This window comes from Gopherus evgoodei, chromosome 22 (assembly GCF_007399415.2).
Source record: "Gopherus evgoodei ecotype Sinaloan lineage chromosome 22, rGopEvg1_v1.p, whole genome shotgun sequence".
In the NCBI taxonomy this organism is placed as follows: domain Eukaryota; kingdom Metazoa; phylum Chordata; order Testudines; family Testudinidae; genus Gopherus; species Gopherus evgoodei.
The window spans coordinates 13849003-13876933 of NC_044343.1; the positions used below are offsets into that span (position 1 = coordinate 13849003).

General features: G+C 49.9%; 1 protein-coding gene across 1 annotated transcript; it reads right to left on the reverse strand.

Moving 5' to 3' along the window:
• Positions 1-19: 19 nt before the first annotated feature.
• PRAM1 (PML-RARA regulated adaptor molecule 1) lies at positions 20-27837 on the reverse strand. Its single transcript, XM_030540466.1, has 9 exons — positions 27698-27837; positions 18790-18892; positions 17902-18014; positions 16231-16279; positions 9022-9121; positions 5555-5717; positions 4089-4122; positions 1987-2021; positions 20-1115 (listed from the first exon to the last, which is right to left on the reverse strand). Exons 1-9 carry the CDS (start codon positions 27759-27761, stop codon positions 1081-1083), a joined length of 696 nt encoding a protein of 231 aa, XP_030396326.1. The 5' UTR covers positions 27762-27837; the 3' UTR covers positions 20-1080.
• Positions 27838-27931: the final 94 nt, after the last annotated feature.

Genomic DNA, 27931 nt, shown 5'->3' on the forward strand with positions numbered 1-27931 from the left:
GAAACAAACTGCATCTTTATTTGTCTTGCAGTGGTGCCTAGAGGTCCCAGCTGAGATCCGGTGAGCCCCATGGTGCTAGGTGCTGTTCATATACACAGGAAGAGTCCCTGCCCCGAAGGGTTCACAATCTAACCAGACAGACAGGGGAGGAACCAGTATCCCCATTTCACAAATGGAAAACTAAGGCAGAGCACGGTACAAAGATTGTACAGGAAGTCTGTGGCAGAGCCAAGAACTGAAACCAAATCTCCCAAATCCCAGGCCAGTGCTTTAATCACAAGACCAACCTCTCTCTCTGTGTGGCCAGCTGCCAGGGGATGACTCGATTGGACTGTCACTAGCTCACTTGCAAAGAACAAGAAATTGGGCTTGTCCCTTTTTATTCCATTCTGAGCTATACAGGCCTAAAGGGTTTTTGAAAACTCCACTTATCTTTCCCCTCAGGCTATCACAACTATCCTGTTTGGTCATCCGTAATTTTGCTACATGCCACCTTAGCGGGTAGCAGAAATGGAGCAGGAGCCTTCTCAGATCTCAGTTCAAGGGGTGGGGCTTTGAATCATTAACAAAGATATCCTTCCTCCCAACTGTTGTGTTGTATTTACACCTGTGTAACTCAGAGTTACTGAACTCTCGGTCCCTTCTCAGTTGCTGAGGCTTCACATACTCAGAAGCAGAGATATCAGAATCTTGTCAGGAAAAATAAGATAGACAAGACCTGGATTTCTAAGCTAAACAACCAGCAAAATTTAAAAAAAAACCAAACTCTCAGGTCATCACCATTCTTTACACAGCTAAACACAAGAAACACAGCAGATTGTTTATTTGCAGCTCACCTGTAACCTGTTTCTCTGAGCACTATTGTGGTCCCTGTCCTACTTTTGAGTAGTATTTCTGAATGCAGGACAAAATCCTTCCAGAGGCCCAACATCTTAAAATTAACCACCCTGCCATGTTACAAGGGACACGTTGCCTTTGGAGCACTGACTGTGGAGAAGGCAACTCCCAATTCGAAGAAGGAAACTTGCATTTAAAGTTTTTCATGTTTCTGTCCTCACAGCCCCTCCTCTGTTGGTGAGATCACTTGCTGGTGTTGGTGGAAGAATTAATTTCATCTGAGGAAGATAAGCAGAGAAAATATGTATTCATTAGAGAGCTAATAACTAAAGAGCTGCTGTACATCCGTGTAGGTACACAGAGCCGTTCTCCCTGGCTCCCTCTCTGCATGTCTGCCAGGGAGCAGTCAGAGTTTGCAAACACACCAAACAACTGGTGTGAAATGTCTCAGCCAGCCCAACCAGTAACATCTGCTCTCCTGTGGTTCTTCGTGGATTCAAGGGAGGTGGCAAAGGGGCTGAGCTGAAGAGACAGTGGGGGAAAACTAGATGACAAGGGAAACAAAGTAGGTCAAACCTTCTGGGAGCTCAGAAACCTCCGGGGAGGAGAGAGAGAGATGGGTCTCTTGGGGAAGAGAGGCTGGGGCGACGGAAACCCCAAAGAAAGGAGAAAGGGAGTGGGGTCCTAGACAGGGCAAGGGTGAGCCTGCTGCCTGGCTCCTGGAGACTGGGCAATCTAATAGACTCAAATTCCTCTCTACTATGAATAAGCGAATAATACACATATTTGGTGGCCCAAGAGTGACCAGGTGTCCTGATTTTATAGGGACAGTCCTGATTTTTGTGTCTTTTTCTTCTATAGACTCCTATTACCCCCCTCCCCCCATCCCGATTTTTCACATTTGCTGTCTGGTCACTGAGGTGACCCAACATGGGCAGGTCTGGCAGGACCCTCCACAGAGCAGTCTTGGCACTGCAAGGGGTGAAATTGATGCCATTAGCCAGGATGGGAGGTGGGGAGGAGGTGTCATGTCGGATATCTCCAGTGAGCCAGGCTACCTGTCTCACTGCAGATTACCAGCGCTTAGCCCTATAGTTACCTCTGAATCTGGGGTGGGGGAGAGGAAGCGGCGTTAGTTTGGATACCTACCACAAAAGGCAACGTCATCGTAAATGTCAGTGTCCCTATGACAGAAAAGAACAAGGTACTGTGAGATTTATGGCCTTTGAACAGCTGTTTTGCTTCTCTCATTTTAAACCTGCTGTCTCTTAATTTCTTTGGGGGACCCCTGGTTCTTCATTGGCTGGCTCTTGTATTATGAAAAAGGTTAATTAAATTTCCTTATTCACTTTCTCCACACCTGTCACAATTTTACAGACCTCAATCATAATCCCCCCTTAGTCGTCTCTTTTCCAAGCGGAACAGTCCCAGTCTTTTAAAGCTCTCCTTGTACAGAAGCTGTTTCATACTCCTAATCATTTCTGTTGCCCTTTTCTGAACCTTTTCCAATTCCAATATATATTTTTTTGAGCTGTGGCGACCACATTTGCCATATTCAAGATGTGGGTAAACCATGGATTTATATAGAGGCAATATGATATTTTCTGTCTTATCTATCCCTTTCCTAATGATTCCCAACATTCTGTTCACTTTTTTGATGGCTGCTGCCCATTGAGTGGATGTTTTCAGAGAACTCTCCACAATGACTCCAAGATCTCTTTCCTGAGTGGTAAAAGCTAATTTAGACCCCATCATTGTATATGTATAGTTAGGATTATGCTTTTCATGTGCATTACTTCGTATTTATCAACAACGAATTTCATCTGCCATTTTGCTGCCCAGTCATCCCATTTTTGTGAGTTCCCTTTGTAACTCTTCAGTCTGCTTTGGACTTAACTATCTTGAGTAGTTTTGTATCATTTGAAAATTTTGCCACCTCACCGTTTACCCCTTTTTCCAGATCATTTATGAATCTGTTGACTAGGACTGGGCCCAGTACAGACCCCTGGGGGACACCACTATTTACCTCTCTCCATTCTGAAAACTGACCATTTATCTCTACCCTTTGTTTCCTATCTTTTAACCAGTTGCTGATCCAGGAGAGAACCTTCCCTCTTATCCCATCACTGCTTACTTTGCTTAAGAGCCTTTGGTGAGGGACCTTGTCAAAGGCTTTCTGAAAATCTAACTACACTATATCTACTGGATCACCCTTCTCCACATGCTTGTTGACTCCCTCGAATTCTAGTAGACTGATGAGGCATGATTTCCCTTTACAAAAACCATGTTGACTCATCCCCCAACAAATCATGTTCATCTATCTGATAATTCTGTTTTTTACTATAGCTTCAACAAATTTGCCTGGTACTGAAGTTAGGCTTATCGGCCTGTAATTGCCAGGATCGCCTCTGGAGCCTTTTTTAAAAATCAGCATTGCATTGTTTATCCTTCAGTCATCTGGTACAGAGGCTGATTTAAATGATAGGTTACATATCACAATTAGTAGTTCTACAATTTCACATTTGAGTTCCTTCAGAACTCTTGGGTGATACCACCTCATTTTGGTGACTTATTGCTGTTTATCAATTTGTTCCAAAATCTCCTCTATTGACAGGTCAATCTGGGACAGTTCCTCAGATTTGCTATTTAGAAGGAATGGCTCAGGTTTCGGACTTTCTCTCACATCCTGTGCAGTGAAGACTGATGCAAAAAATTCATTTCCCTTCTCTACAATAGCCTTGTCTTCCCTGAATGCTCCTTTAGCACCTTGATTGTCCCCACTGATTAGGTGGCAGACAATCCTGGTTCTGATGTTTTGCTGTTAGTTTTTATGTCTTTTTGTAGTTAATCTTAAAATTCTTTTCTGTCCTGCCTGATTATACTTTTATACTTAACATACCAGAGTTTACGTTCCTTTCTATTTTCCTCACTTGGATTTGACTTCCAATTTTTAAAGGATGCCTTTTTGCCTCTAACTGCCTGTTTTACCCAGCCGTTTAGCCATGCTGGCATTTTTTGGTCCTGTTACTGGTTTGTTGTTTTTTATTATTTGGGGTTTACATTTAGTTTGAGTTTCTATTATGGTGTTTTTAAAACATTTCATGCAGCTTCCAGGCATTTCACTCTCCTGACTGATCCTTTTAACGTCCATTTAACTATTGTCCATTGTCAGCTATTCTGGTTAATCTTTACAGCTTGAAAAAAAAAATTCTAACCAAAAGAAAACAAGAGAGAAATGTATCTGTACTCACAGCTGCAGCAGCACCACCCTGGGGACGTATCCATCTGGAACAGACAGGCGAAGGGACACATTTAATGGAAATGTAAATTCTCCCCCAGGCAGTGAAGGAATCAGGCCAGCAGACCTCTAGGGCCACAGTCCCAGCAGAATGTCCACTCTCAGAGTGGGCAGCCTAGTAGGGCAGGCCATGGATGCACAGAAATCAGTGCTGGAGCTGGAGACTGACATGGGCTGTATGGGGCTGGTGTAAGTGCCAGGCCCTAGATCTGTGTGTGCAAGGGAGGAGAGTAGTAGCCCTGCAAGCCTGCACCAAAACCAGGACTGGCCTAGAGAAGCTAAGCTGGATCCTCTGGCAGTGGCCAAAGGGAGCAGCACAGTGAGAGACACTTTGATCAAGGGAAGCCCCACTCAGCCTGCCCTGTTGGCTGGAATCTCCCTAGCAAAGTCTAGGAAGGGATGCCCCGCACTGAAGGAGATGGGAAGAGTCTGCCTCAGCTGGGGGTAGCCACGGGACCAAGAAGAAGGTCCGATGTGTGGCAGGGCCTTGACATCTGGTGGCTCTAAGGCCCATTTCCTCAGAATGTGCATGAGTGGAAATAGGGCTATTGTGAGCCGTGTGGCCAGGGGCAACGAGAACTCCGATAGACTGGCGTTTCGGAGATGCCCCCAGGATTCTAACCCACCTGAGCATCCCTTTCCCATCCTCCTCCAACCCACTCATCCCTTTCTCTTTTCCTTTCCCCAGGCTCCATCTCTCCATTCCCAGGATCTCCAGCCCACCAGCAGCTCCCCTCTTAAAGACACGTTGTGCACAGCATGGACGTTGGGCTCCAGCTCTTGGCTGTGCCGGGAATGAGATCAAAGATGTCCTCCTCCTCACTCAGACAAACACACATCCCACCAGGAAGCCCTGGAGCTCCTGTGATGTGCAGGCTGCAGCTGGCCCAGGAGAGATGCCAGACTATCTGCGGCCAAGGCCTCTAGCTGGTTTTCAGCAAATGCTGGGGCTGTGGGGAAGGAAAAGCAGGACACTGAGCTGAGATTTCTGGCCCCTAAACTTGGAAATGTTTGAGATCTAGGATAAAACTTGGGTCTGTCTCCCCAGTGGCAGATTTCACAGTCTCGTGGCATAGATTTTCCTTCAGTTCAAAATGCAGGTATGAAGCCAGGTGTTTTACTGCCAGGAGCTGCTGACAGAGCCATTAATAGCTCATCTCCATATCTGCCCAGCTGGCATGTATGCCACATTCACATACCCACCCCGCTCAGTGTGGGGCTGTCTCCTCTAGTGGTGGTGGGTCACAGGGAGAGGTTGATGCACTTCCTACAGCCATGGCTAACAGAGCTGGGTGTGTTAGTTCAGGTGCTGGCAGTGCAAGCTTTTTAGAGCCCTATATCCCGGGTCTGATCCCCGGTACCAGCAACCCGCCTGAGAAGCATGGCGTTACCCCGGTCACCGGAGCGCCTCAGACTTACACTTCCACTGGTTGTTGCGGCAGAGTATTCTCTCGGGACTCGTTAACTGAATGACATCCAGAATCTCTCCTCGTCTGAGCGGCAGATTCTTCCCTCCCCCTTTCTTCTCAGCCACGTTGGGATCGACCATCATTCGGGTTAGAGCGCGGATTTCCCCTTCGAACTGTAACGTGAGCAGGAAGAAGACACGCAGTAAATGGCTCCATGGCTGACAATGGCTTGAGGTGCCTGTCCGAGGTGAGTGCAGGCCAGACAGCTCTGTCATGGCAGCGTCATTCCTCGGGGCGTCACTCCCAGGAGGTCAGGTGGACTAGGAACTGTTTCCCCGGCCATGGTGACCTAGTTTAACATACAATCACTTTCCCTGTAGGTGGACGGAGTTGGGAGCACAGCGGCCCTGAAGGTGCCTCCATGCTTAGGCCAAGCTCTGTTTTACAGGTCCTTGTTTCTCACAACTGGCGCTAACCTTCATACCTGACAGCAGCGCACCCATCACTAGCATGTCACTCCCTGTACGCTCTGCAGGAACTGCCGACAGCCGCAGGGAGCAATCAGGGACGACACTCGTGGACGTTGTGTCTGGGGTAGGCCAAGAGCGGCACTGAACAGGGACTGCAGTTGGGATTTGAGTCCCCCACAAGTCCAGCTCACTTGGTCAGAGTACCAGAATGGACCAGCAGACTTCACATCAGCCATCACCTCATCTGAGAACGGGAGGGAATCCGCAGAGCGGCTGATGGAGAAACAACTTGGGCCCTGCGGTTACTGGTGCTCTCGAGCTACTGGGGAGCAGTGGGGAAAGTCCCTTCCTTTGGAGAATGGGTTGGCACTAAAAGTGCCGGGCTAAGCATCAGGAGACCTGGGCTCTAATCCTCACTCTACCAGGCTTGTTATCTCAGCCTTTCCGTGCCTGGTTCCCCACGGAGGAATGGCCCTAGAGCTGCTCAGAATGCTTTTCTTTTGAATTCATCGAACTCTAAACCTTTCACAGGAATGTGGCGATGTTGATGAAATTTCAGTGGGAATGGAGGCAGGTTTCTGAGGGAAGCCGGCCTGGTTTCCTATCAGCTCTTTCGCCTTCCCAGCCCCCTGACTGGGGGCAGCTATGGAGCTGGGACCCTGGAAGCCTCTGCTTGAGCTAGGATTCTTGGGGCTTCTAGGATGGCAACCAGGAGCCAAGGAAATATTTCACAAAGGTTGGAACATAACCTTGTTTTGATTTTTTCTAAGCAGCGTTGAAAATCCCAGTCCATGGGAAACTGACATTTCAAGATGTGGAACAATTCCTTTTTTAATTTTGGAATTTTCCCTGGCAGGGAATTCTGGGCTCTGACCCTGCTATGGATAACACTGCCCTACCTCATTGGGTAAATTCCTGAACTCGAGGCCTGGTCTCTGTTACGGGAATTTGTCCTTTTGCAACTGCATTGATGTAGTCCCTGGTCCAAACCTCTAAGATAGACGTCCTGCACTGGTGCAAAGTGGGGTGTAATTTGGTAACTTGCTTAATACCTGTCTTTGTTCTGACCTCATGCATCCATACTAGGGTTTTGCACACAGCCCCACTCACCCCCTCCCATGTCCTTTCTTGCCCCTGTCATCTCCTCCCATCTCCCTGCTCACCTCCGTGATCCCCTCCCACATCCCTGCTTGCCCCCTTCATGCCCTCCCCATGACCCCGCTCACCCCTGTCGTCCTCTCCCACATCCCCGCTCACCCCGTCATCCCCTCCCACGTCCCTGCTCGCCCCCTTCACCCCCTCTCCACGTTCCCGCTCAAACTCGTCATCCCTTCTCCACATCCCCGCTCGCCCCCCCATAGCCCTTCCCACGTCCTGCTCACCCCCGTCATCCCCTCCCACGTCCCTGCTTGCCCCCTTCACCCCCTCCCCACGTTCCCACTCAAACGCGTCATCCCTTCCCCACATCCCCGCTCGCCCCTGTAGTCCCCTCCCACGTCCCTGCGCAGCCGTCATCCCCTCCCATGTCCCCGCTCAAACCTGTTATCCCCTCCCCACAAACCCGCTCACCCCCTTCATCCCCTTCCACGTCCCCACTCACCCCCGTTGTCCCCTTCCACGTCCCCGCTCACCCTTCATCCCCTCCTACATCCCTGCTTGCTCGTCATCCCCTCAGATGTCTCCACTCACCGTGTCATCCCCTTTCCATGGCCCTACTCACCCCTGTCATCCCCTCCCATGTGCCTGCTCGCCCCTGTCATCCCCTCCCCCGTGCCAACTCACCCCCGGTCATCCTCTCTCATGTCCCCTCTCCCTCCCATTGTCCCCTCCCCACATATCCGCTCGACCCGTCGTCCCATCCCACCTCCCCACTCACCCATGTTCTCGCTCATCCCCATCATCCCCTCCCATGCCCCTCTTGCCCCCTTCTCTCTTCATCTCCCTTCCCCCAGCCTCCTCCCAGATCGTGGCCCATTTCCCCCATATCCTACCATTACCATGCTCTCTCCACAGCCCCATACTCCTGCTCACAGCTCTGCTCCCCCTTGCACCCTGACACAGCCTCATTCCCCAGCAACTCCTCCTCCATGCCACGGCCCACTATCCCAGTCCGCTTTCACACGTTGACCCCAGGAAGCAGACAGGGGATGTGGGAGGAAGCAGCGTTGCATGGTGCGAGGGCATGTTGAAGACTGTAGCATGGGAGAAGGCTGGGGGGGCAGAGCATCTGTGGAGACAAAGAAGATCTGCAGGGGATGAGGCGGAGGAATGGCTGCGCTGACAGGAAAAGACCCAAATCAGCCATGGCTCTGATAGAGGGAAAGGATGGCCCAGTGATTTGGGCGCTAGCTTAGGAAGCAGAAGGCCTCGCTGCAGTTCCTGCTGGGGGCCCTTGGGCAAGCCTCTCTGTGCTCAGCTCCTCATCGGCAACCTGAGGCTAGCAGCACTGTGCATGCGGGGAGGTTATGGGGATACACATGTTAAAGACTAGGAGGTGCTCATATAGCATCAGAGACTGGAAGGCCAGGACGGCTCTCTAAGATCAGCCCTCAGCTCCTGCATGGCACTGGCCAGAGACCGGCTTTGCTGTAGTGGAGCCAGATCACACCAGAATGGTGGACCAGCACTTTGGCTGCATGGAGGAGCCGGTTTGGTGTCAGAAGGGCATCCTCTGCAGAGCACGACCTTGCGAGGACGGGCGGGGGTGTCACGCTGGTGGGGGTGTTCTGGCAGATAGCTTCACCACTGAGAACCTAACCCACTTATTTCTTCCCTGAGCCTATCACTTCTGATTGAGCTAGGGCAGATCTTGTAGTGGGGGACCTAAGACGGTTAAGTCTAAGCTAAGAAAGAGTTTGGTCTGGGTTTCTGTTGAGTGTTGGTTTATAGAGGAGAGCTCTCTCTAGCTTTGTATGAAATCCCTGTCACAGAGGGCAGCAAGAGGGGAATGAATGACTGACTGCACCTCATGGGGGGACTGCTAGGAAAAAGGGCCATTGCTGCTCACCTTGAATTTCTTCCGAAATTCCTTGTCCGCCTGCTCTTCTTTCTTGCACTGTTTGAGATTCTTCACATGTTTCCCGCTTAGCTCTGAAATCTGGGATTTTCTGCAGAGCCAGGAGAAGTCACGATGATCTTCTGGAATGTTCAGGAGACCCAGCGTTTTCCACCCCTGCCTCCCATTAAATCATCCATGGCAAGAACACCGCAGCCCATTTCCACAGCCCACTACAGCCCAGGGTCTCCAGCCGTCCAGGGCTTTGGGGCTGCCTTCCAAACCAGCAGAGAAGTTAAACTTTTTGGGCCAGATTCTCCACTTGGTTCTGTGTCAGCTTTACGCTAGTGCAATGGAGCACAGAATCAGCGCCTTTGGGTTCAAGTCCATCAGGCCTCACTCACCCCTGCCCTGCTATGTGTTCAGGTATTTACTCTGGCACAGAGCCAGAGTGAAACATCCCAGGCCTGTTTTGCACTCCCGTGCTCTGGTGTAAATGACTGTGCAAGAGGCAGGGCTATAGTGAATCAAGCCCGTAGATGGCCTGGAGAATCATTCCGCACCGATCCCTGTTCTAAGCTAAGATAAATTCCATGCAAAGAACCACAGCAAACCCTGGCTTTAATGCAGAGTGAAGGTAAAGAAACTACAAGTGGAAATTCCAAACTTTGCCTCAGTTTTTAATAAGACTAGTGAGGAGTTTAGCAATGATGGAGGGATGATAAGCAGGAATGTGGATATGGAGGTGGATATTACCGCAACTGAGGTAGAGGTCAAACTTGAACAGCTTGATGGGACAAAATCAGAGTGCCCGGACAATCTCCATCCGAGGATATTAAAGGAACTGGCGTGTGAAATTGCGAGCCCGTTAGCGAGAATTTTTAAGCAATCGATAAACTCGGGGGTTGTGCCGTACGACTGGAGGATTGCTAACGTAGTCCCTATTTTTAAGAAAGGGAATAAAAGTGATCCAGGTAATTATAGGAATGTTAGCTTGACATCTGTAGTATGTAAGGTCTTGGAAAAAATTTTAAGGGAGAAAGTAGTCAAGGACATAGAGGTCAATGGTAACTGGGATGAATTGCAACATGGATTTACTAAAGGTAGATCGAGCCAAACCAATCTGATCTCCTTCTTTGAGAAGGTGACGGATTACTTAGATAAAGGAAATGCGGTAGATCTAATTTACCTCAATTTCAGTAAGGCGTTTGACACGGTTCCGCATGGGGAACTGTTAGTTAAATTGGAAAAGATGGGGATGAATATGAAAGTTGTAAGGTGGATAAGGAACTGGTTAAAGGGCAGACTCCAGCGGGTCGTATTGAAGGGTGAACTGTCAGGCTGGAAGGAGGTGACTAGTGGAGTCCCTCAAGGATCGGTTTTGGGACCGATCTTATTTAACCTTTTTATTACTGACCTTGGCACAAAGAGCGGGAATGTGCTAATAAAGTTCGTGGATGACACAAAGTTGGGGGGTATTGCTAACACGGAGAAGGACAGGGATACTATTCAGGAAGATCTGGACCACCTTGTAAACTGGAGTAAGAGTAATAGGATGAAATACAATAGTGAAAAGTGCAAGGTCATGCACTTAGGGATTAATAATAAGAATTTTAGATATATGTTGGGGACGCATCAGTTGGAAGCGATGGAGGAGGAGAAGGACCTTGGGGTATTGGTCGATAGCAGGATGACTATGAGCCGCCAATGTGATACGGCTGTTAAAAAAGCAAATGCGATTTTAGGATGCATTAGGCGAGGTATTTCCAGCAAGGATAAGGAGGTGTTAGTACCGTTATATAAGGCGCTGGTGAGACCCCATCTGGAATATTGTGTGCAGTTCTGGTGTCCCATGTTCAAGAAGGATGAATTCAAACTGGAATAGGTCCAGAGACGGGCTACTAGGATGATCCGAGGAATGGAAAAACTGCCTTATGAAAGGAGACTCAAAGAGCTTGGCTTGTTTAGCCTGGCCAAAAGAAGGCTGCGGGGGGATATGCTTGCTCTATATAAATATATCAGGGGGGTTAATGTTAGGGAGGGAGAGGAATTATTTAAGTTTAGTTCTAACGTAGGCACGAGGACGAATGGGTACAAACTGGATATTAGGATGTTTAGACTTGAAATTAGACGAAGGTTTCTAACCATTAGGGGAGTGAAGTTTTGGAACAGCCTTCCGAGGGAAGTAGTGGGGGCAAAAGACTTATCTGGCTTCAAGACTAAGCTTGATAAGTATATGGAGGGGATGTTATGATAGGATAGTTTAATTTGGGCAATTGATCTTGGATTATCACCAGATAAGTCTGCTCAATGGTCTGCGGGGAGCTGTTGGATGGGATGGGAACTGAGTTACTGCAGAGAATTCCTTCTTGGGTGCTGGCTGGTGAGTCTTGCCCACATGCTCAGGGTTTAGCTGATCGCCATATTTGGGGTTAGGAAGGAATTTTCCTCCAGGGCGGATTGGCAGGGGCCCTGGAGGTTTTTCGCCTTCCTCTGCAGCGTGGGGCATGGGTCGCTTGCTGGTGGATTCTCTGCAGTTTGAGGTCTTCAAACCAGTTTTGAGGATTTCAATAACTCAGTCCTGGATTAGGGGTTGTATAAAAGTGGATGGGTAGGGTTCTGTCGCCTGCCTTGTGCAGGAGGTTAGACTAGATCATCATATTGGTCCCTTCTGACCTATGAGTCTATGAGGTGAAAGCTCAATTCCTGTCTTTAACTCTGCCCATGTGGGGGCCTTTTGTTCAAAGTTGAGCTGCAAAGTCAAATGTGGGGTTATAACCATCAGACTTTTTTCTTATATTAGAGCTACCAGGCTCTCACTTCCATCTGGATAATAAGGACTTGGAGAACCAATCCCCCACCAGAACCCTGAGGCCCAGACTGAGCCAGCAACCCCATGGGCTTTGAGCAGGGGGTTGGACTAGACCTCCTGAGGTCTCTTCCAACCCTAATATTCTATGATTCTGTGGGAAAAGCAGGTCAGGATTTTTTCATCCAAATAGCGGGAAATGCAGCTTTTTGGTCATTCAAAATTTTCAGTGGGAAAATTTCAATTTTGCTGAATTCTTAATTTTCCATCAGAAAAACAAAGTATTTCATTTTGGGTAGGGCCGAAACATTTGGGTTTGTTGAATTTAAATACAGCCAAACGCACAGTTATACATAGGGTCCTACCAAATTCATGGCTGAGTTTACCAAGCAGAAGTCATGTTACTTCCATGCAGTTACCTTTATCAGCCAACAGGGCCAGCTCCAGCTTTTTTGCTGCCCCAAGCGGGGAAGTGGGGAAAATAACAAAATGATAAAGCCGATTGGTGGCACTTCGGCGGCAGGTCTGTCGCTCCCTCTCTTCCTCTTCGGTGGCACTTTGGCAGCAGCTCAAAGAGGAAGAGAGAGACTGAGGGACTCATCACTGAAGACTTGGAGGTGCTGCCCCTTTCCATTCGCATCCCCAAGCATCTGCTTCCTCGGGGCGGCTCTAGGCACCAGCAAAGCAAGCATGTGCTTGGGGCAGCCCATTTGCAGGGGCGGCAGGGATCCAGCATAGGAACTGAGAACCAACAGGGGGCCCTGGGAGCTGTAGTCCCTTGGTTAGCTCCCTGCCTATAGAGCCAGCCCTGGAGCAGGGAAAGAACTACATTTCCCAGCATTCCCTTGGTCACTACCAAGAGGAGGGAGTGAGGAAGCTGAGACCTCGTGCTGCAGCCTGCTGTGAATGGAGAGCTGTGCTGTGAATGAAGGGTAGGGATACCATATGTTAACATTCAAAAAATAGGACACTCCACGGGGAGGGAGGGTAGCTCCAACCTGCCACCATCCACTCCCTCCGACTGCCCCCCACAAAAACCCCAACCCGTCCAACCCCCCCTGCTCCCTGTCCCCTGATCACCCCCTCCTGGGACCCCTGCCCCTAACTGCCCCCCAAGAACCCACCCTCTATCTAAGCACTGCTGGTCCTTGTCCTCAACTGCCCCCTCCTGGGACCCCTGCCCCTAACTGCCCTCCAGGACCCCACCCCCTATCTAAGCACTGCTGGTCCTTGTCCCTGATTGCCTCCTCCTGGGACCCCTGCCCCTAACTGCCCCTTGGGACCCCACCCCCTACCTGTCCCCTGACAAACTACTGGGACTCCCATGCCTATCCAACTGCTGCCTGTCCCCTGACTGCCCCCCTGAATCCCTGATCCATCTAACCCCCCCTTCTCCCTGCCCCTGACTGCCCCATGAACCTCTGCCCCATCCAACCCCCTGTGCTCCCTGTCCCTTGACTGCCCCCCCTGGAACCACCTACCCCTTCTCCAATCCCCCAGCCCCCTTACCGTGCCTCTCAGACCAGCACGTCTGGCTCCGTGCAGCGACAGACATGCTGCTGCATATGTGCTGCCGTGCTCCCCCACGGAGCCACAGCCCCCCCCAGCATCTGCCTTCCAGATTTGAACACTCAAAATTCAGGAGTTACTCAAGCTCAGTTTGGGCTGCTGTTACTTCATTTCTCCCAAATCAAATATACTGATCCACTGTAACTTGCTGTAGAAAAAGTAGGATAAAATTGAGCAAGAAATGCTCCCCAGTGGTTATTAGGACTGGAATTGCTAGTTTCAACAGCCATTGCCTTTTCTTTGTCTATTTGTTTGTTTATTACTGACCTTGGCACGAAAAGCCATGAATGTGCTAATAAAGTTTGCAGATGACACAAGGCTGGGAGGTATTGCTAACACAGAGAAGGACCGGGGTATCATACAGGAAGATCTGGATGACCTTGTAAACTGGAGTAATAGTAATAGGATGAAATTTAATAGTGAAAAGTGCAAGGTCATGCACTTAGGGATTAATAACAAGAATTTTAGTTATAAATTGGGGACACATCAGTTGGAAGTAACGGAGGAGGAGAAGGACCTCGGAGTATTGGTTGATCACAGGATGGCTATGAGCCGCCAATGTGATATGGCCGTTAAAAAAGCTAATGCAGTTTTAGAATGCATCAGGCGAGGATTTCCAGCAAAGATAAGGAGGTGTTAGTACCATTATACAAGGCACTGGTGAGACCTCATCTGGAATACTGTGTTCAGTTCTGGTCTCCTATGTTTAAGAAGGATGAATTCAAACTGGAACAGGTTCAGAGACGGGCTACTAGGATGATTCAAGGAAAGGAAAACCTGTCTTATGAAAGGAGACTCAAAGAGTTTGGCTTGTTTAGCCTAACCAAAAGAAGGCTGAGGGGGGATATGATTGCTCTTTACAAATATATCAGAGGGATTAATATTAGGGAGGGAGAGGAATTATTTAAACTTAGTACCAAAATGGACACAAGAACAAATGGATATAAACTGGACACTAGGAAGTTTAGACTTGAAATTAGACAAAGGTTTCTAACCATTAGAGGAGTGAAGTTCTGGAACAGCCTTCCAAGGGGAGTAGTGGGGGCAAAAGACATATATGGCTTTAAGACTAAGCTTGATAAGTTTAAGGAAGGGATGGTATGATGGGATAGCCTAATTTTGACAATTAATTTGGCAATTGATCTTTGATTATCAGCAGGTAAGTATGCCCAGTGGTCTGTGATGGGATGTTAGATGGGATGGGAACTGAGTTACTATAGAGAATTCTTTCCTGGGTGCTGGCTGGTGAGTCTTGCCCACATGCTCAGGGTTTAGCTGATCGCCATATTTGGGGTCGGGAAGGAATTTTCCTCCAGGGCAGATTGGCAGAGGCTCTGGAGGTTTTTCGCCTTCCTCTGCAGCGTGGGGCATGGGTCACTTGCTGGAGGATTCTCTGCAGCTTGAGGTCTTCAAACCACAATTTGAAGACTTCAGTAACTCAGACATAGGTTAGGGGTTGGTTATAGAAGTGGATGGGTGAGATTGTGTGGCCTGCACTGTGCAGGAGGTCAGACTAGATGATCATAATGGTCTCTTTTGACCTTAAAGTCTATGAGTCTATGACAGTGATATTGCATTGGCAAATTCCCCATAGAAAGAAAGAGTGGAACAAAAGAATAATAAAGGCACCTCAACTTTTCCTCATTTATGGAGGACAGTCTTATAATATGCATCCAGACATCCTCCAATCACACAAGCTGAAAACTGTTCCACTTTACTGCAGTTCTGTAACCATATGGGAACCAGTCCTGTCTGTGTTCTGTGCACATCCAAAATTCCTGCTGAATGACCCACTCTGGGAGCGAGTTACCATTGACCCAGGGCTGCGGCAGAAGGAGGGTGCAGGTGGTGAAGGAGCGGGGGAGAGCCCAGGTCTGGGGCATCAGGAGGTGTGGGGGGGGCAATGGTGGGGGGGAAAGGCGGTGGGGGGGGGAGAGCCTAGGGCTGGGGCAGCAGGGGGGTGCAGCAAGGAGCCCAGAGCTGGGATGGGGGTCAGCCAAAATTTTTTTTGCTTGGGGCGGCAAAAAACCTAGAGCCGGCCCTGTGCTTCCTTTGCTGCTGCCTGGAACCGGCCCTGTCAACCAAACAGTGCTTCCCTTCTGCCTGCCCAGATTGGCCCAGGGGACTGGGAACGGCACCAGCACACACATAGGCATATGAACAGGGACTGATCCAGCGCCCCTAGGGACAAAAAAGGGCATTGAGCACAGAGCCCTAGTAAGAGAAGTTTGTGTTGATCCCATGAGTGGGGAGCTCAGTCTTCTGTCCTGTTTTAGGCCAGCTGGAAATTTCTACTCAGAGCCACGTGTACTCTGCAGTTCCACGGCTGTGCAGTTTAGGCCTGGTTGACACCCAAAAATGAGACCCACCTAGCGACATCGCTCAGGGCTGTGAAAAATTTCAAACCCTGTGAGACGTGGCTGCATCAACCTAACCCCAGCTATAAATGCAGCAAGATCAACAGAAGTGTCTACCAACCCCGCTACTGCTTCTTGGAGAGGAGGATGAACTGCCCTGACAGGAAAACCCCTTCTGCTGCCGTGGGCCCTGGCCGTAGGGTGAGATCCATGCTGAAAAAGAGAGAACTTGGGAAATGTGCCCTGACCGTGCTGGCTGCCTGAGGCTGTTACGGGGCCTCTCTGCCGGTCCCCAGAGCAGAGGCGCTGTTGGAGCCCTCGCTAGGCAGCTGTGACTCATGCTACAGCCGCAGGCTTATAGCTCTCAGTCCCCCGGGGAGCAGTTAAAACAGTGGCCCTTGCGGAAGCACAGCGAATGCCCTAGGCGGTTCGATTCCCAATGTTTAGGCATGTGGGTAGCATTGAATTAATAAATCCGTTGATTACCTGCCCTCAGCGGTCGGCGGGGGAAATCTGTCAGGGGTCAGCTTGGCACCTGCACAAACAAACGGGGCATGGAAAAGTCAGTGAGGCTGGTGTGGCAAAGCCACATGCTAAGATGAGCTCAAAGGGGTGGCTGGCGGGAATGCTTTGCCAGCATCGGAGGTGGAGACTGGGTCCCATCCAGCCCTCTGAGCCTGTCCCCCAGGGCTCTTCCTTGTCTCTGTGCCAAATGATGGGGCTTCTGGTATGGAGATGACGCAGCAGCGAGACCCATCTCGCTGTCAGGAAGGCTTTCCTGATGTGCAGCTTACATTTTACCCTGTCCCTCTCCCCCTTGCAGGGGGCATCCTGGACTGGCAGGAGGGCACTGACTGCCCTAGTACGTTCTTCCTTCTATGATGTTGTCCTCTGCAAATACCTGGAAACCATTCTCACGTCGCTCCTTTGCTGTTGCTTAGCCCGTCTTTAGGAAGGGTCAGTAATCGGTCTCTCCAGCCCCTTCACTTTGGCCCTAACCCTCCCACTCGAATTGATCTACATCTTTCTGATACTGATGTGGCTGGAACTCAGAACTCCAGCCAGCGTTTACCCAGAATCCCATCACCTCACCATAGTAACACTGTAACCCCGCTAGACAACACTGTTGGTCATCCGCGTGCTGACTGTGCATTCACTCGCTCTCCTAGCCTCTGCAGAGACCGAGGGCTTCACTGCAGGGGTTCACAGGGCCACCTTGGGGCTTTGCAGATTTTGAGTGTTCAACCAAGAAGGGGAATTTTCAAAGCAGAGGTGGATGGTGCTTTGGCTTTAAAAATCTGCTCTTAGCACTGGGTGCCCAAGCTGACTCGGGATTCAGCTAGACCCCTAGCCCCTGAGGTTTCCAACCTCACTGCTAGAGGGCGCTGTGCTCTCCAGGTGCAGCTGTTATCCTTGGGTACAAGGAAAAGGATTTTGGGTAACCCAAGGTGTGTATCTCTTTAGACCACTCCATCCCTGTGTGTGGACATTCTGACTCTGGTATAAGCAGTTATTTTATGTCTCTTGGGAGGGGATTAAGCTAAACAGAAAACACCACTGTTATACTGGACTAAGAGGGTCCCCTTGGGGGGTTACACTGTCTGATAAAACTTTGCCACATAGCCAAGGCCTAGATGTCATTGCCTTCCGCATCCACCACAAGCCCTCAATCCGCTCCAGCCACCTGCTCATGGGCACCTGTGGCTGCTGGGACAGTACCACGACCTCTCTGGTGCCTGACCTCCTAGAAGTGGACGGGGGCAGGCACCTTAGTGCCAGTCTCTGACAGTGCTAACACAGCCCCTTTTCCCCACGCTGCTAGCAGGCTGCAGTTTCTATTCGCTCTGACTTGAGTTCTCAAAAGCTCGGCCAGGTGCTATTCGGGCCCCCACTCAGAGGCATCACAGCGTTGGTGTTTGGCCACATTCAAGCTGTCTGAGCACCAGAGGTGCAGCATCTCCCCGGGTCTCTGGTGCACACAGGGAGCAGGGCAGGAGCGGGGGTCACTTTTCAGAGTGGAGCTGCACACTACGCTCGTAGTGAACGGTGGGTTCCTCTGAGCTCTGCTCTGAACAGCTCTAGTGGGCAGCGGCCACATTTTTATTTGGCGTGCTGGCTACACACTCCATAATCCCTGCTCCAGTCTGGGGCACGTACCTGTTCCAGAGCGGGGACTTGCTGGGAGCCGAGAAGCAGGTGACAACAGACATCCTTTCCCTTTGCCAATTGGCCCAAGTGCTTCCACATCATCATATATCTGCTCTTGGTCACTGGGGCAGCAGAGAAAATGGGATTAGGGAGCTGAGTGTGGCAGGAGTGATTGCCGCGCGAGAGCTGAGTTTAACAGACTGTCACAAACATCACCACTGCAAGAGGGTGGATGAGGTGCAAGGGGCAGGAGGCCAAAATGTGCCTGGGGCTGGCAGTGGGCTGCAGCAGGGATAGGAACATGTGACTCTGTTAGGCACCAAAAGGAGTGAGGCTTGGAGCTGGAGGCTGTGTCATCATTTTGCAGAGTGCTCTGCAAGGGCCTGCAATGCTGCGCCTCCCTTCTAGCAATGAAACACAGCAGGGTGTATGCTGGACAGCAATCGGTGCCTGAGCTGCAGAGGGAGACCAGCGCCAGAGCTTTCAAAATTATCTGGTGCCCAGTGACTAAGTCTCCCACAGGAGACACCTCAGGCGGCGGCTGCTCTCGGAGCACTCCCATTTATTCCATTTGGAGATCAGGGTGCTCAGCACCACGGAAGAATCACACCCCAGAGGTCTGATTCTCCTCTGCCCTGCAGCTTGTGCACCATTTAATCTAGTGCACGGTGGCTGGGAAACACCCTCATATCAGAATGGCGGCACTGAGCACTGGAGTGACTGACTGCCAAACGGGGAATCCAGCCGGAGGGGTCTCACATCAGGCACCCAGAAACTGCAGCACCCAAAAACTGGGGCCACTTCTGAAAATGCTGGACTGTATCCTCAGCTCTGGCCCTTGGTCGCAGCAGCCCATCCTGTAGCTGGAGGTGCAAAGCAAGAATAAGAAAGAATTACCATCTCAGTCCTTCCCCCGCCGAACTCGGGACACGAGCAGACGGAGCAGCTTGAGATGAAGGTCGGTCTGGGGAAGACGCAGCAGAATTTGGCTTCAGGTGACCTATAGCAAAGGTTGTGGGGACAGGGATGGGTAGACGGAAAAGCCAGTTCACTGATGGCTTCAAGCCAGTTTCCTGGGTTTGACAGAGCAATGCAAACCTCCACCCCCACCAAGAAACTCTGTTTAGAGTCCAGATCTGCCCCCGCCCATTCTGAATGCAGGGGCATGCCGCCTTCCCCACTGCAGAGGCTGTGCCCAAACCAGCCCGCTAGGGAAGGCACAGTCCTGGACCATGGAGCATGACCGGGGCAGTGCGCCGGTCTTTTAATAATGCTGCATCACTGGTCACCTTGCTCTTTCCAAAAGGCTCCCATTAAAAGGCTGCTCCCACCCCATCACTGCTCCCAGGAATTCCAGTCAGCCAAGTCCACCCCTTTGGTGGATCACAAGGACTTTCACTGGCTCAAAACAATGCACACAAATCTCAGCACAGCGAGGGGCTCCCAAGTGAAAAGCTACCCCCAGTCCACTCGTTCCATCTTGGGTTCAGTAGCCAAGTCATTGCAGCTGCAGCCGCTGCCCGATGACATGTCTTTATACAGCATTGCCAGGCCCAAGCAATGAAAACCCAGGAATCAGGGCCCCCAAAATCTCGAGATTGGCTTAAAAATCACGAGAGGTTTTTTAATACTAATACATCTGGGGCTCTTTTTGTTCCTGGCTGTTGCTCTTTTAAGTCACTCTCTGGCCATGTTTTCAAGCTTTCCTCAAAAACCAGTGAGGCTAGAAAGTTACTTTTTTTTAAATGCAAGCGGATCCCATGACTCATGAGCTGGGGCTTTACGAAGTGCACTAAATATCTCCCCACTAGTGTGATAAAATTGTGACCATTCATAGATTCATAGACACTAGGACTGGAAGGGACCTCGAGAGGTCATTGAGTCCAGTCCCCTGCCCTCATGGCAGGACCAAATACTGTCTAGACCATCCCTAATAGACATTTATCTAACCTACTCTTAAATATCTCCAGAGATGGAGATTCCACAACTTCCCTAGGCAATCTATTCCAGTGTTTAACTACCCTGACAGTTAGAAACTTTTTCCTAATGTCCAACCTAAATCTCCCTTGCTGCAGTTTAAGCCCATTGCTTCTTGTTCTATCATTGGAGGCTAAGGTGAACAAGTTTTCTCCCTCCTCCTGATGACACCCTTTTAGATACCTGAAAACTGCTATCATGTCCTCTCTCAGTCTTCTCTTTTCCAAACTAAACAAACCCAATTCCTTCAGCCTTCCTTCATAGGTCATGTTCTCAAGACCTTTAATCATTCTTGTTGCTCTTCTCTGGACCCTCTCCAATTTCTCCACATCTTTCTTGAAATGCGGTGCCCAGAACTGGACACAATACTCCAGCTGAGGCCTGACCAGCGCTGAGTAAAGCGGAAGAATGACTTCTCGTGTCTTGTTTACAACACACCTGTTAATGCATCCCAGAATCACGTTTGCTTTTTTTGCAACAGTATCACACTGTTGACTCATATTAAGCTTGTGGTCTGCTATGACCCCTAGATCTCTTTCTGCCATACTCCTTCCTAGACAGTCTCTTCCCATTCTGTATGTGTGAAACTGATTGTTCCTTCCTAAGTGGAGCACTTTGCATTTATCTTTATTGAACTTCACCCTGTTTACCTCGGACCATTTCTCCAATTTGTCCAGATCATTTTGAATTTTGACCCTGTCCTCCAAAGCAGTTGCAATCCCTCCCAGTTTGGTATCGTCCGCAAACTTAATAAGCGTACTTTCTATGCCAACATCTAAATCGTTGATGAAGATATTGAACAGAACCAGTCCCAAAACAGACCCCTGCGGAACCCCACTTGTTATACCTTTCCAGCAGGATTGGGAGCCATTAACAACTACTCTCTGAGTACGGTTATCCAGCCAGTTATGCACCCACCTTATAGTAGCCCCATCTAAATTGTACTTTCCTAGTTTATCTATAAGAATATCATGCGAGACCATATCAAATGCCTTACTAAAGACTAGGTATATCACATCCAATGCTTCTCCCTTATCCACAAGGCTCGTTATCCTATCAAAGAACGCTATCAGATTAGTTTGACACGATTTGTTCTTTACAAATCCATGCTGGCTATTCCCTATCACCTTACCACCTTCCAAGTGTTTGCAGATGATTTCTTTAATTACCTGCTCCATTATCTTCCCTGGCACAGAAGTTAAACTAACTGGTCTGTAGTTTCCTGGGTTGTTTTTATTTCCCTTTTTATAGATGGGCACTATATTTGCCCCCTTCCAGTCTTCTGGAATATCCCTAGTCTGCCATGATTTCCCAAAGATAATAGCTAGAGGCTCAGACACCTCTTCTATTAACTCCTTGAGTATTCTAGGATGTATTTCATTAGGCCCTGGTGACTTGCAGGCATCTAACTTTTCTAAGTGATTTTTTACTTGCTCTTTTTTTATTTTATCTTCTAAACCTGTGTTCCAGTCCTTCAAGGTGAAAGAGCCTACAACAGAGAGAGCTAAAATGACAACACACATCACCCGCCTCAGCCCATCTCATTCCATTTTAGCTTCATTCCATTGTCCAGAAATGGATCCTCCCCAGGCCCAGCTCCCAAATGCCACTGGACTGACCCCCTTCCTATAGCCAGCGCCAGACCCTCACATACCTGGGGCCCCAGCTCCCAGCCCGGCCACTGAGGGCCAGTGTCTGACGCCCCCTGGTGGCTGCCCAGAGGACAGTAGCACTGCTGTTTGAAATGCCTTTGCTGAAGCATGGAGCCAGAAAGGCTGGGACAATTTGAGTGATTTTAGACCCCCAAGTAAAGAAGAAATCAGCTTCCAGCCTGAAGACCTCATGAAGGCAGAGAGGGCTGGACTTGCTGTGAGGAAGCTTGAGTGATCGGAAATAAATCCAGTTCCCTTAGAGGGCAAGCCAGGCATTTCTTCAGCCTATGAAGTTGCAAGTGAACTGGACAAGGGAGCTCCTTAGTAAGGATTGCTGTGAACAGACTGCTCCCGTATTTACCCGCATCTCATGCTGCCTGGGGCACAGCAGCAGGCGGTTGCAGAGCCCCTGGAAGCACAGGAACGTGCTGTATGAGTGCACTTAACCCAAGAGGTCAGGGACACGCCGAACCCAGGGATCAGCTCACAGGCATGTCTGGCCATTACATGGTGAACTGACACAAGATAACATGGCACTGGACACAAGGGATGCAGTTGCCAGGGCTCGGATGTGAGCAGAGGCCAAGCTAGATTCGCTACATTATAGATTTGTGTCTGAAAAATGAATTTAACCCAAACGAGGCAAAACCCGTAATGGGGGGGAAGGGGACACTACACAGAAAAGAAAAGACAAACAGCAGGAAAAGAGGACAATGCAGAAACTCTTGTGTACTCAGATTACTGTGTATCGTTGTGGAATAGCCAGCGCGTGAGGGTTGAGAGACGTGTCCAGAAATGGGGATAAACCATTTTACGAAAGCCTGCTGACTGCACAGGGGGCAAAACAAGGTCCATTTGGATGAAGGCAAAAGAGGCCAGCACACCTGACGTGTCCATAGTCCGTATTATCGGTGCAGATAGAACACCAGGAAAACAGCTAAGCGTGGGTCCTGGCAAGTAGCCAAGCAAGGCAATTCTGTCTCAGAAAGGACTGTCACGTGACCTAATAGCTGCACCAATTACTGACAAGAGGGAAAACCCAGCTTTGCAACAGTGCGAAGTCAAACGAAGGTTATGTGATGATTCTTATCACTGAGCGTACATGTAAGAATTACAATTACGGCTTAACTTTGAAGTGGTAAAAGGGTAACAGAAACCGCTTGGTTCAACTGAAACCTGTAAGGAAAAGATTCTAATTACAGCAAATGGGGAGCCTGTCTGCAAGACATCTCACAGTGAAGATGCACCAGGGATGCACTACAGCTGATGCAGGAGAAAAGCGTGGCCGACACTGAGATTATAGAAGGGAGTTGGGCTCTTGCCTGATGATCAGGATGGCTCAGTGTTATGGGGTACCCCCCTTTACCACTCATAAGAACAGGGTTTGAGTCCCTGCTCCCCCACATGGGGATGGGTCCTTGCATAAGTCTCTCTCTTTGCTTGTCTTCCCCATCTGTACAAGGGCTATAACCGCACTGCCCTACCCCAGGGGATGTAGCAAGCTTAAAAATACGAATGACTGTGATATGCTCAGATGTTACAGCAGTGGAGGCCAGAAGTACCTGACACCAGCAAAATGCTGTTTGGAGGAGGGTCCCAAGTCAGGGGTGCCAGAATTGGGAGGTTGGAGGGCTATGCCTGTCTGCTTTTTAACATGCTTGTAGCATGCTGCCTTGGGCAGGTGTGGAGTGGCAGCAAGAGAGCTGAGAAGCTGGGCGGCACACTTTGGGAGGTGGAGACACAGGCCAGGGTCTGCTCTCGGGCATCCCAGTCCCCTGCCCTGCACAGGTAGAGCTTTCAGAGCTCCCCACAGCAGCTCGATTCCCTGGGTGGCTCTTGCCATGGCCAGGTTCTGGCTTCCCTGGCCAGGGGGCAGGGCCCTGGGGGAAGAGGGGGGCAAGGAACAAGGCCACAGCCCTGGCACCAGTGACACCACCACTTCAACACAGGCTCCGGTGCTCCTGCCCCAGGTTTAAGACAGTGGAGCACGAACTGGCTGAAGGGCCCAACGTTCATCCTTCACAGCAGCACAAAGAACAGCAAAGACCTGGAACAAGGGGGTTGTGAAAAGAGCTGGGATCAGCAAGGCAGTGACCTTATGCAAGTTGCTTAGACCCTGAGGACCTCAGCAGAGCACTATTCCCTGCCTGCCAGGGAGAATTGTTGCCACATTGAGCCAACACAAAAGTCTTTGCAGTCATTAATACCAAAGGTGGCTTGTGGCAATTCAGATTGGACACAAAAGCAGGAACATGACAACTGTCTGAGCCCCACTCGGATGCTCCTGCTGGCTCCGAACACCCTTCGCAATTCCACCAAGTATCAGAGAGCATTCAGGGCTGCCTAGGGGAGAGATTGTTCCTGGTGAATTACTGCCAGCGACAGAGAAGTTCATTAGTTCCCTAAGCCAACCAGTGCGTAAACAACTCTCTCCAGCTCACTGGAGGAGATCTCCATCACTTCCTAACTAGGCACCACTCTGGTCTTTCTTTTGCTACAGGCAGATTTAAAAAAACAAGCTCAGCATCTCAGTCATTTCTGAGTCTTCATTAATGTTCTCCATCTCCTCATTTACTAATGGATCAACTTCTTGTCTAGTTCTTTCCCCATCCTGTTATGTTTATAAAACCCTCCTCCTTTGCCAGAACCTCATCTTTCCCTGAAGTCTCAACACTTCCACTCAAAGGAATTCCAGATCCTAATTCCTGCACTATTGACCCCCCATCCTCTAGGACCGCTCTCCTCTAGCTGCCTGGGGATTCTCATGTAGCACAAATACTCCTGGACATACCATGTCTCATGCCTCTCACTGGCTCTGGCGCAGGATAAGCATGTGCTCTGCTAGCAGCAGCCTTCCAGAACCCCTCTAGATCCACCTCAGGAGGGCGCTGGGGTTTCATTGGCTTGAGTCCCAGTGCGGTTACATGTGGCAGTGGCTTTCTCTTAGGAACCTTAGGTTGCCATTTCTCCGATACGCTTCTTGGAGTGTCCAGTAGAGATGGGACGGCTGTCCCTTTGGCAGGAACCAGGGGGGCACCAGCATTTACTCCTTGATTCCTAGCATGCCTGATCAGTGGCCAGGTCTGCTGAGTCTGGCTTCTCTGAGGAAGGTTTGAATTCCTCCTTGTGCCCTTTTGTTCAGGGAGTGCCTCTTGTATTCCTGTTTGCAGACCGGCTGGGTGGAGACTGGATTCCATAGCATTTCTATCCTTGGAATTAGCCACCCAGGCGGGGTCTTCACAAAGGAGCCCCAAGCCTGGAACATCAACCTGAGAGAAAGGAGCATTTTTTAAACCCATCCTCTTGGCTTTGGGTAATTTAGTAGATTGGTCCCTCTCAGGTCCAGGTTTAAGTCCATGTATCTCCTCCTTTGCAAGTAAGTCTGCAAGCGGAATCCCTGGCCTGTTGCTCGTTTCAGGGAACTTTTGCCTGTTCCCTTGGAACTTGGCCCGTAGGTGTTTAACACGTTCTCCTTCCTAGGACAGAGCAGACAATGTTAATTTCCACCTGTCTGAGGATCATTCAGGACGGTTCTAGGCACTCACCCTGAAAATGTCCATGGAGTAAAATTAATCAAAACCACAAACATTTCACATCCCAGCTGGCGAAGGATCATTCTTTGTATTATAGTAGCAGCTAGCGGCCCCGTTACGTAAGGTTCTGCACATAAGCAGAGGGAAAGAGCCTACAGTCCAAACAGCCAAAGGGGCCCCAATGCTGATGGCACTGGCTGAATGATCTCAGGGTTGAACCTCCTGCTTGTTCTGGGGATGGGGGCAAAGATAAGCACCAGACCCCCTACAGAACAACCTGGAGAAGCTCCATGGGTCTAATGGGAGGGGCACTCTGGCCCCATGGAGTTACTTCACATTGGCACCAACATAGCGAAAAGCAGAATTTAGTATCCAGACACTGCACAGGGCTAGGAGGGGAGCATAAGGCCCAGTCCTGCTCCCAACCCCAATCAAAGTCAACAGTAAAATGACGGGAGGCAGAAGACGGCCACATTTCCTCTCCATCCTGCTCCTCATCCCTCTGGGATCTGAGAAGTGAGACCATCTCGGTGCAAAGCGATTCCCAGGGAACCTGTCAGTCAGGCCGCTGTGTGAACCGGATGCCCGCTGCTGCCCAGGGATGCTGGCTGCTGTGTGGCTGGGCCTCTCTTGACAGGTAATGCAGAGTTGCTGGTGTTGGCTGCACCCTGAGTATTACAAGTGCAAGTTCAGGTGCAAAGTATTTGTGCCCAAAAACCCGCTTGCTCTTAGGGTGCATCCTTTGCGTCCCACACCCTTTTGATAAATTCCCTCCTGGGTGCAGCTGACTGGCCATGGCTCTAGCAGGCACAAAATTTGGCAGCTTACTTGTACCCCAGTTGCACTGTTCTTTGCAAAGCCTGGCAGGCCCAAATGTCATTTGCACCAGTTGCTATGGGTGCAATAGCCTGATTCAAGGGTGTCAACTGAGGCTGCCCATTGAGAACCATGGCCCCACTAGTGAGCACTGCAGCAGCAGGCAGAGGCAGTCCCAGTTGCATGCCTCTGCTCGTCACCTTGCTGTCGCTGTCACCGCCATCTGGGAGAGCGAGTTCTGTATTTGCGGGCGGAGCTCCCCACGCTTTTCAGAGCAGTGCCCGGTGAGCTTCCTGTGCGGTTCCTATTGTGCTGAGCACACACTGTGAAGTGGGGCATGCTGGTAACTGCCCCAGCGAGGGCTGGCCTCTATAACAGCATTTCAGAGCTGCCCAAATGGCCTAGAAACCTCTGTGTTGGAAATCCCCAGGGAATGGCTGCAAAGAAAAGGGTCTTGATGCTTTGGGGATAGCACTAGTGCATGTCAGGCTAGCAGCAGGTGTAATGAAGTTGGAGTTTTGTGAAGCTTGTAGTTATACATTTTGTATAGCCTGGACCGCATCCGCCAAAGGGGTCACCTCGTGAGCCACCCACCAGTCATTTCCCAGACCATGCTATGCTGATTCTGTCCCTTTACAAAACAGCTAATCAGCATGTTTGGGTTCGCTCTCCCAAAGCCACTGGATCTTCCTCTTCCCCCTGCTACGCCCAGACTTCAATTGTACTTTGTACTTGTGCGTGACTTCGTTTTACATATGAGGGAGTGGACGCAAAGAAGTGAAAGGCAACGTTTTAAAATTTGAGTGCTTAAATGTAGGCACCATTGATCTTGATCTCCACAGGCAGGAGCACCCCCAGCTTCCTTTGACGTCAAGGGGAGCAGGCACGGAAGTAGCCACTATCCCCAGCAGTTGCAAGATGAGTATTGTTACCCACCAGCAGTAGCACAGATGGAGACAAAATGTGGCATCTGTCCTCCAAGGCAAGCCTGTGCTTCCCCCATAAGCCAGGTGGCTTCTGAAGCAACAACTGTATAAACCAGCTTTTTACTGATTCACAAGTGCAAATACTTGACCCAGAATTGCTTTTGAACCATGCCAATGTCCATTTTTGCAGCCATTTCATGGACTCAAAAAAAAAAAGAAAAAAGTCTAGTTATGAACTAAAGCTGTTGATACCCCCATATCCCGATCAAATTCCAACTCAGATTGTTGTATTCTACCTCCCTAAACTCCTCTTTGCTGTCACTCATGTGCAGTAATCTTCTCTGCTTTCATAGATTTTAAAGCAAGAAGGGACCACAATCTCCTAGTCTGCCTCCCTGCGCAAGCCAGTTTTGCCCTGTGATTCCTGCATCGAGCCCAACAGCTTGTGCTTGAACTAGGGGGTAGCTTTGAAAAAGACATCACATCTTGACCTAGTTTGTTTAGTGTTTCTGTGTGCCTCTTTCCAGCTTCTGGGTTTGACCCTGAGGTGGCTGCATTTCAGTGCTGAGTGAAGTGATCCCCGTCTGGTTTACATCTCACACTGCAAAGCAATCTGAGATCCTTTGATGGTTCTTTATGTACCACACTGGACAAGTGCAAAAGTCCTATTGTCCATGGGGATGTCCTGCACAGTGCTTTCTGCTGCTCCTCTGACCCAGAGCAAGGTTGCTCTTGCTGGGTCTGGCTGGTAACCAGCTTGCAACGACAGGGCAATAAGTAAGACACTCCATCTTTCCTAGTGCTATGGAGGGATCCTGCCCCACTGCCTGTGCCCTGTTCTCCTGCCTTTGTATTCGTCACAGACCAGGTGTGAACAACTCAGACACAGTAAATTACTCACCATTTTCTGTCACCAGGCGCTTGCTTCTCTCACCCTCTCTCCATGGAAAGTCAAATGTCCTCATGCAGAATTGCCTGTGGGAGGTTGGGATCCAGCATTTGTATGTAGCGTGGTCACCTTCTGCCTTTACTGCATCTTGAAACCAAAGGCTTTTGCCAGGTGCGTAGCAAGTGACTGTCTTACTTCAGGAAGTAGTTGTGGTCTGTATGAAAAGCAGCAAGGGGTGGGGGAGCA

What these genes read in the sequence shown, in the direction of transcription:
- PRAM1 (XM_030540466.1), bottom strand. Translation starts at nt 27,761, where the DNA reads ATGAGGACATTTGACTTTCCATGGAGAGAGGGTGAGAGAAGCAAGCGC. An exon ending in AATTTCGGAAGAAATTCAAG is followed by an intron (nt 5,718 to 9,021) that starts GTGAGCAGCAAT and finishes CTCACGTTACAG; the next exon opens with TTCGAAGGGGAAATCCGCGC. An exon ending in CGATGACGTTGCCTTTTGTG is followed by an intron (nt 1,116 to 1,986) that starts GTAGGTATCCAA and finishes TATCTTCCTCAG; the next exon opens with ATGAAATTAATTCTTCCACC.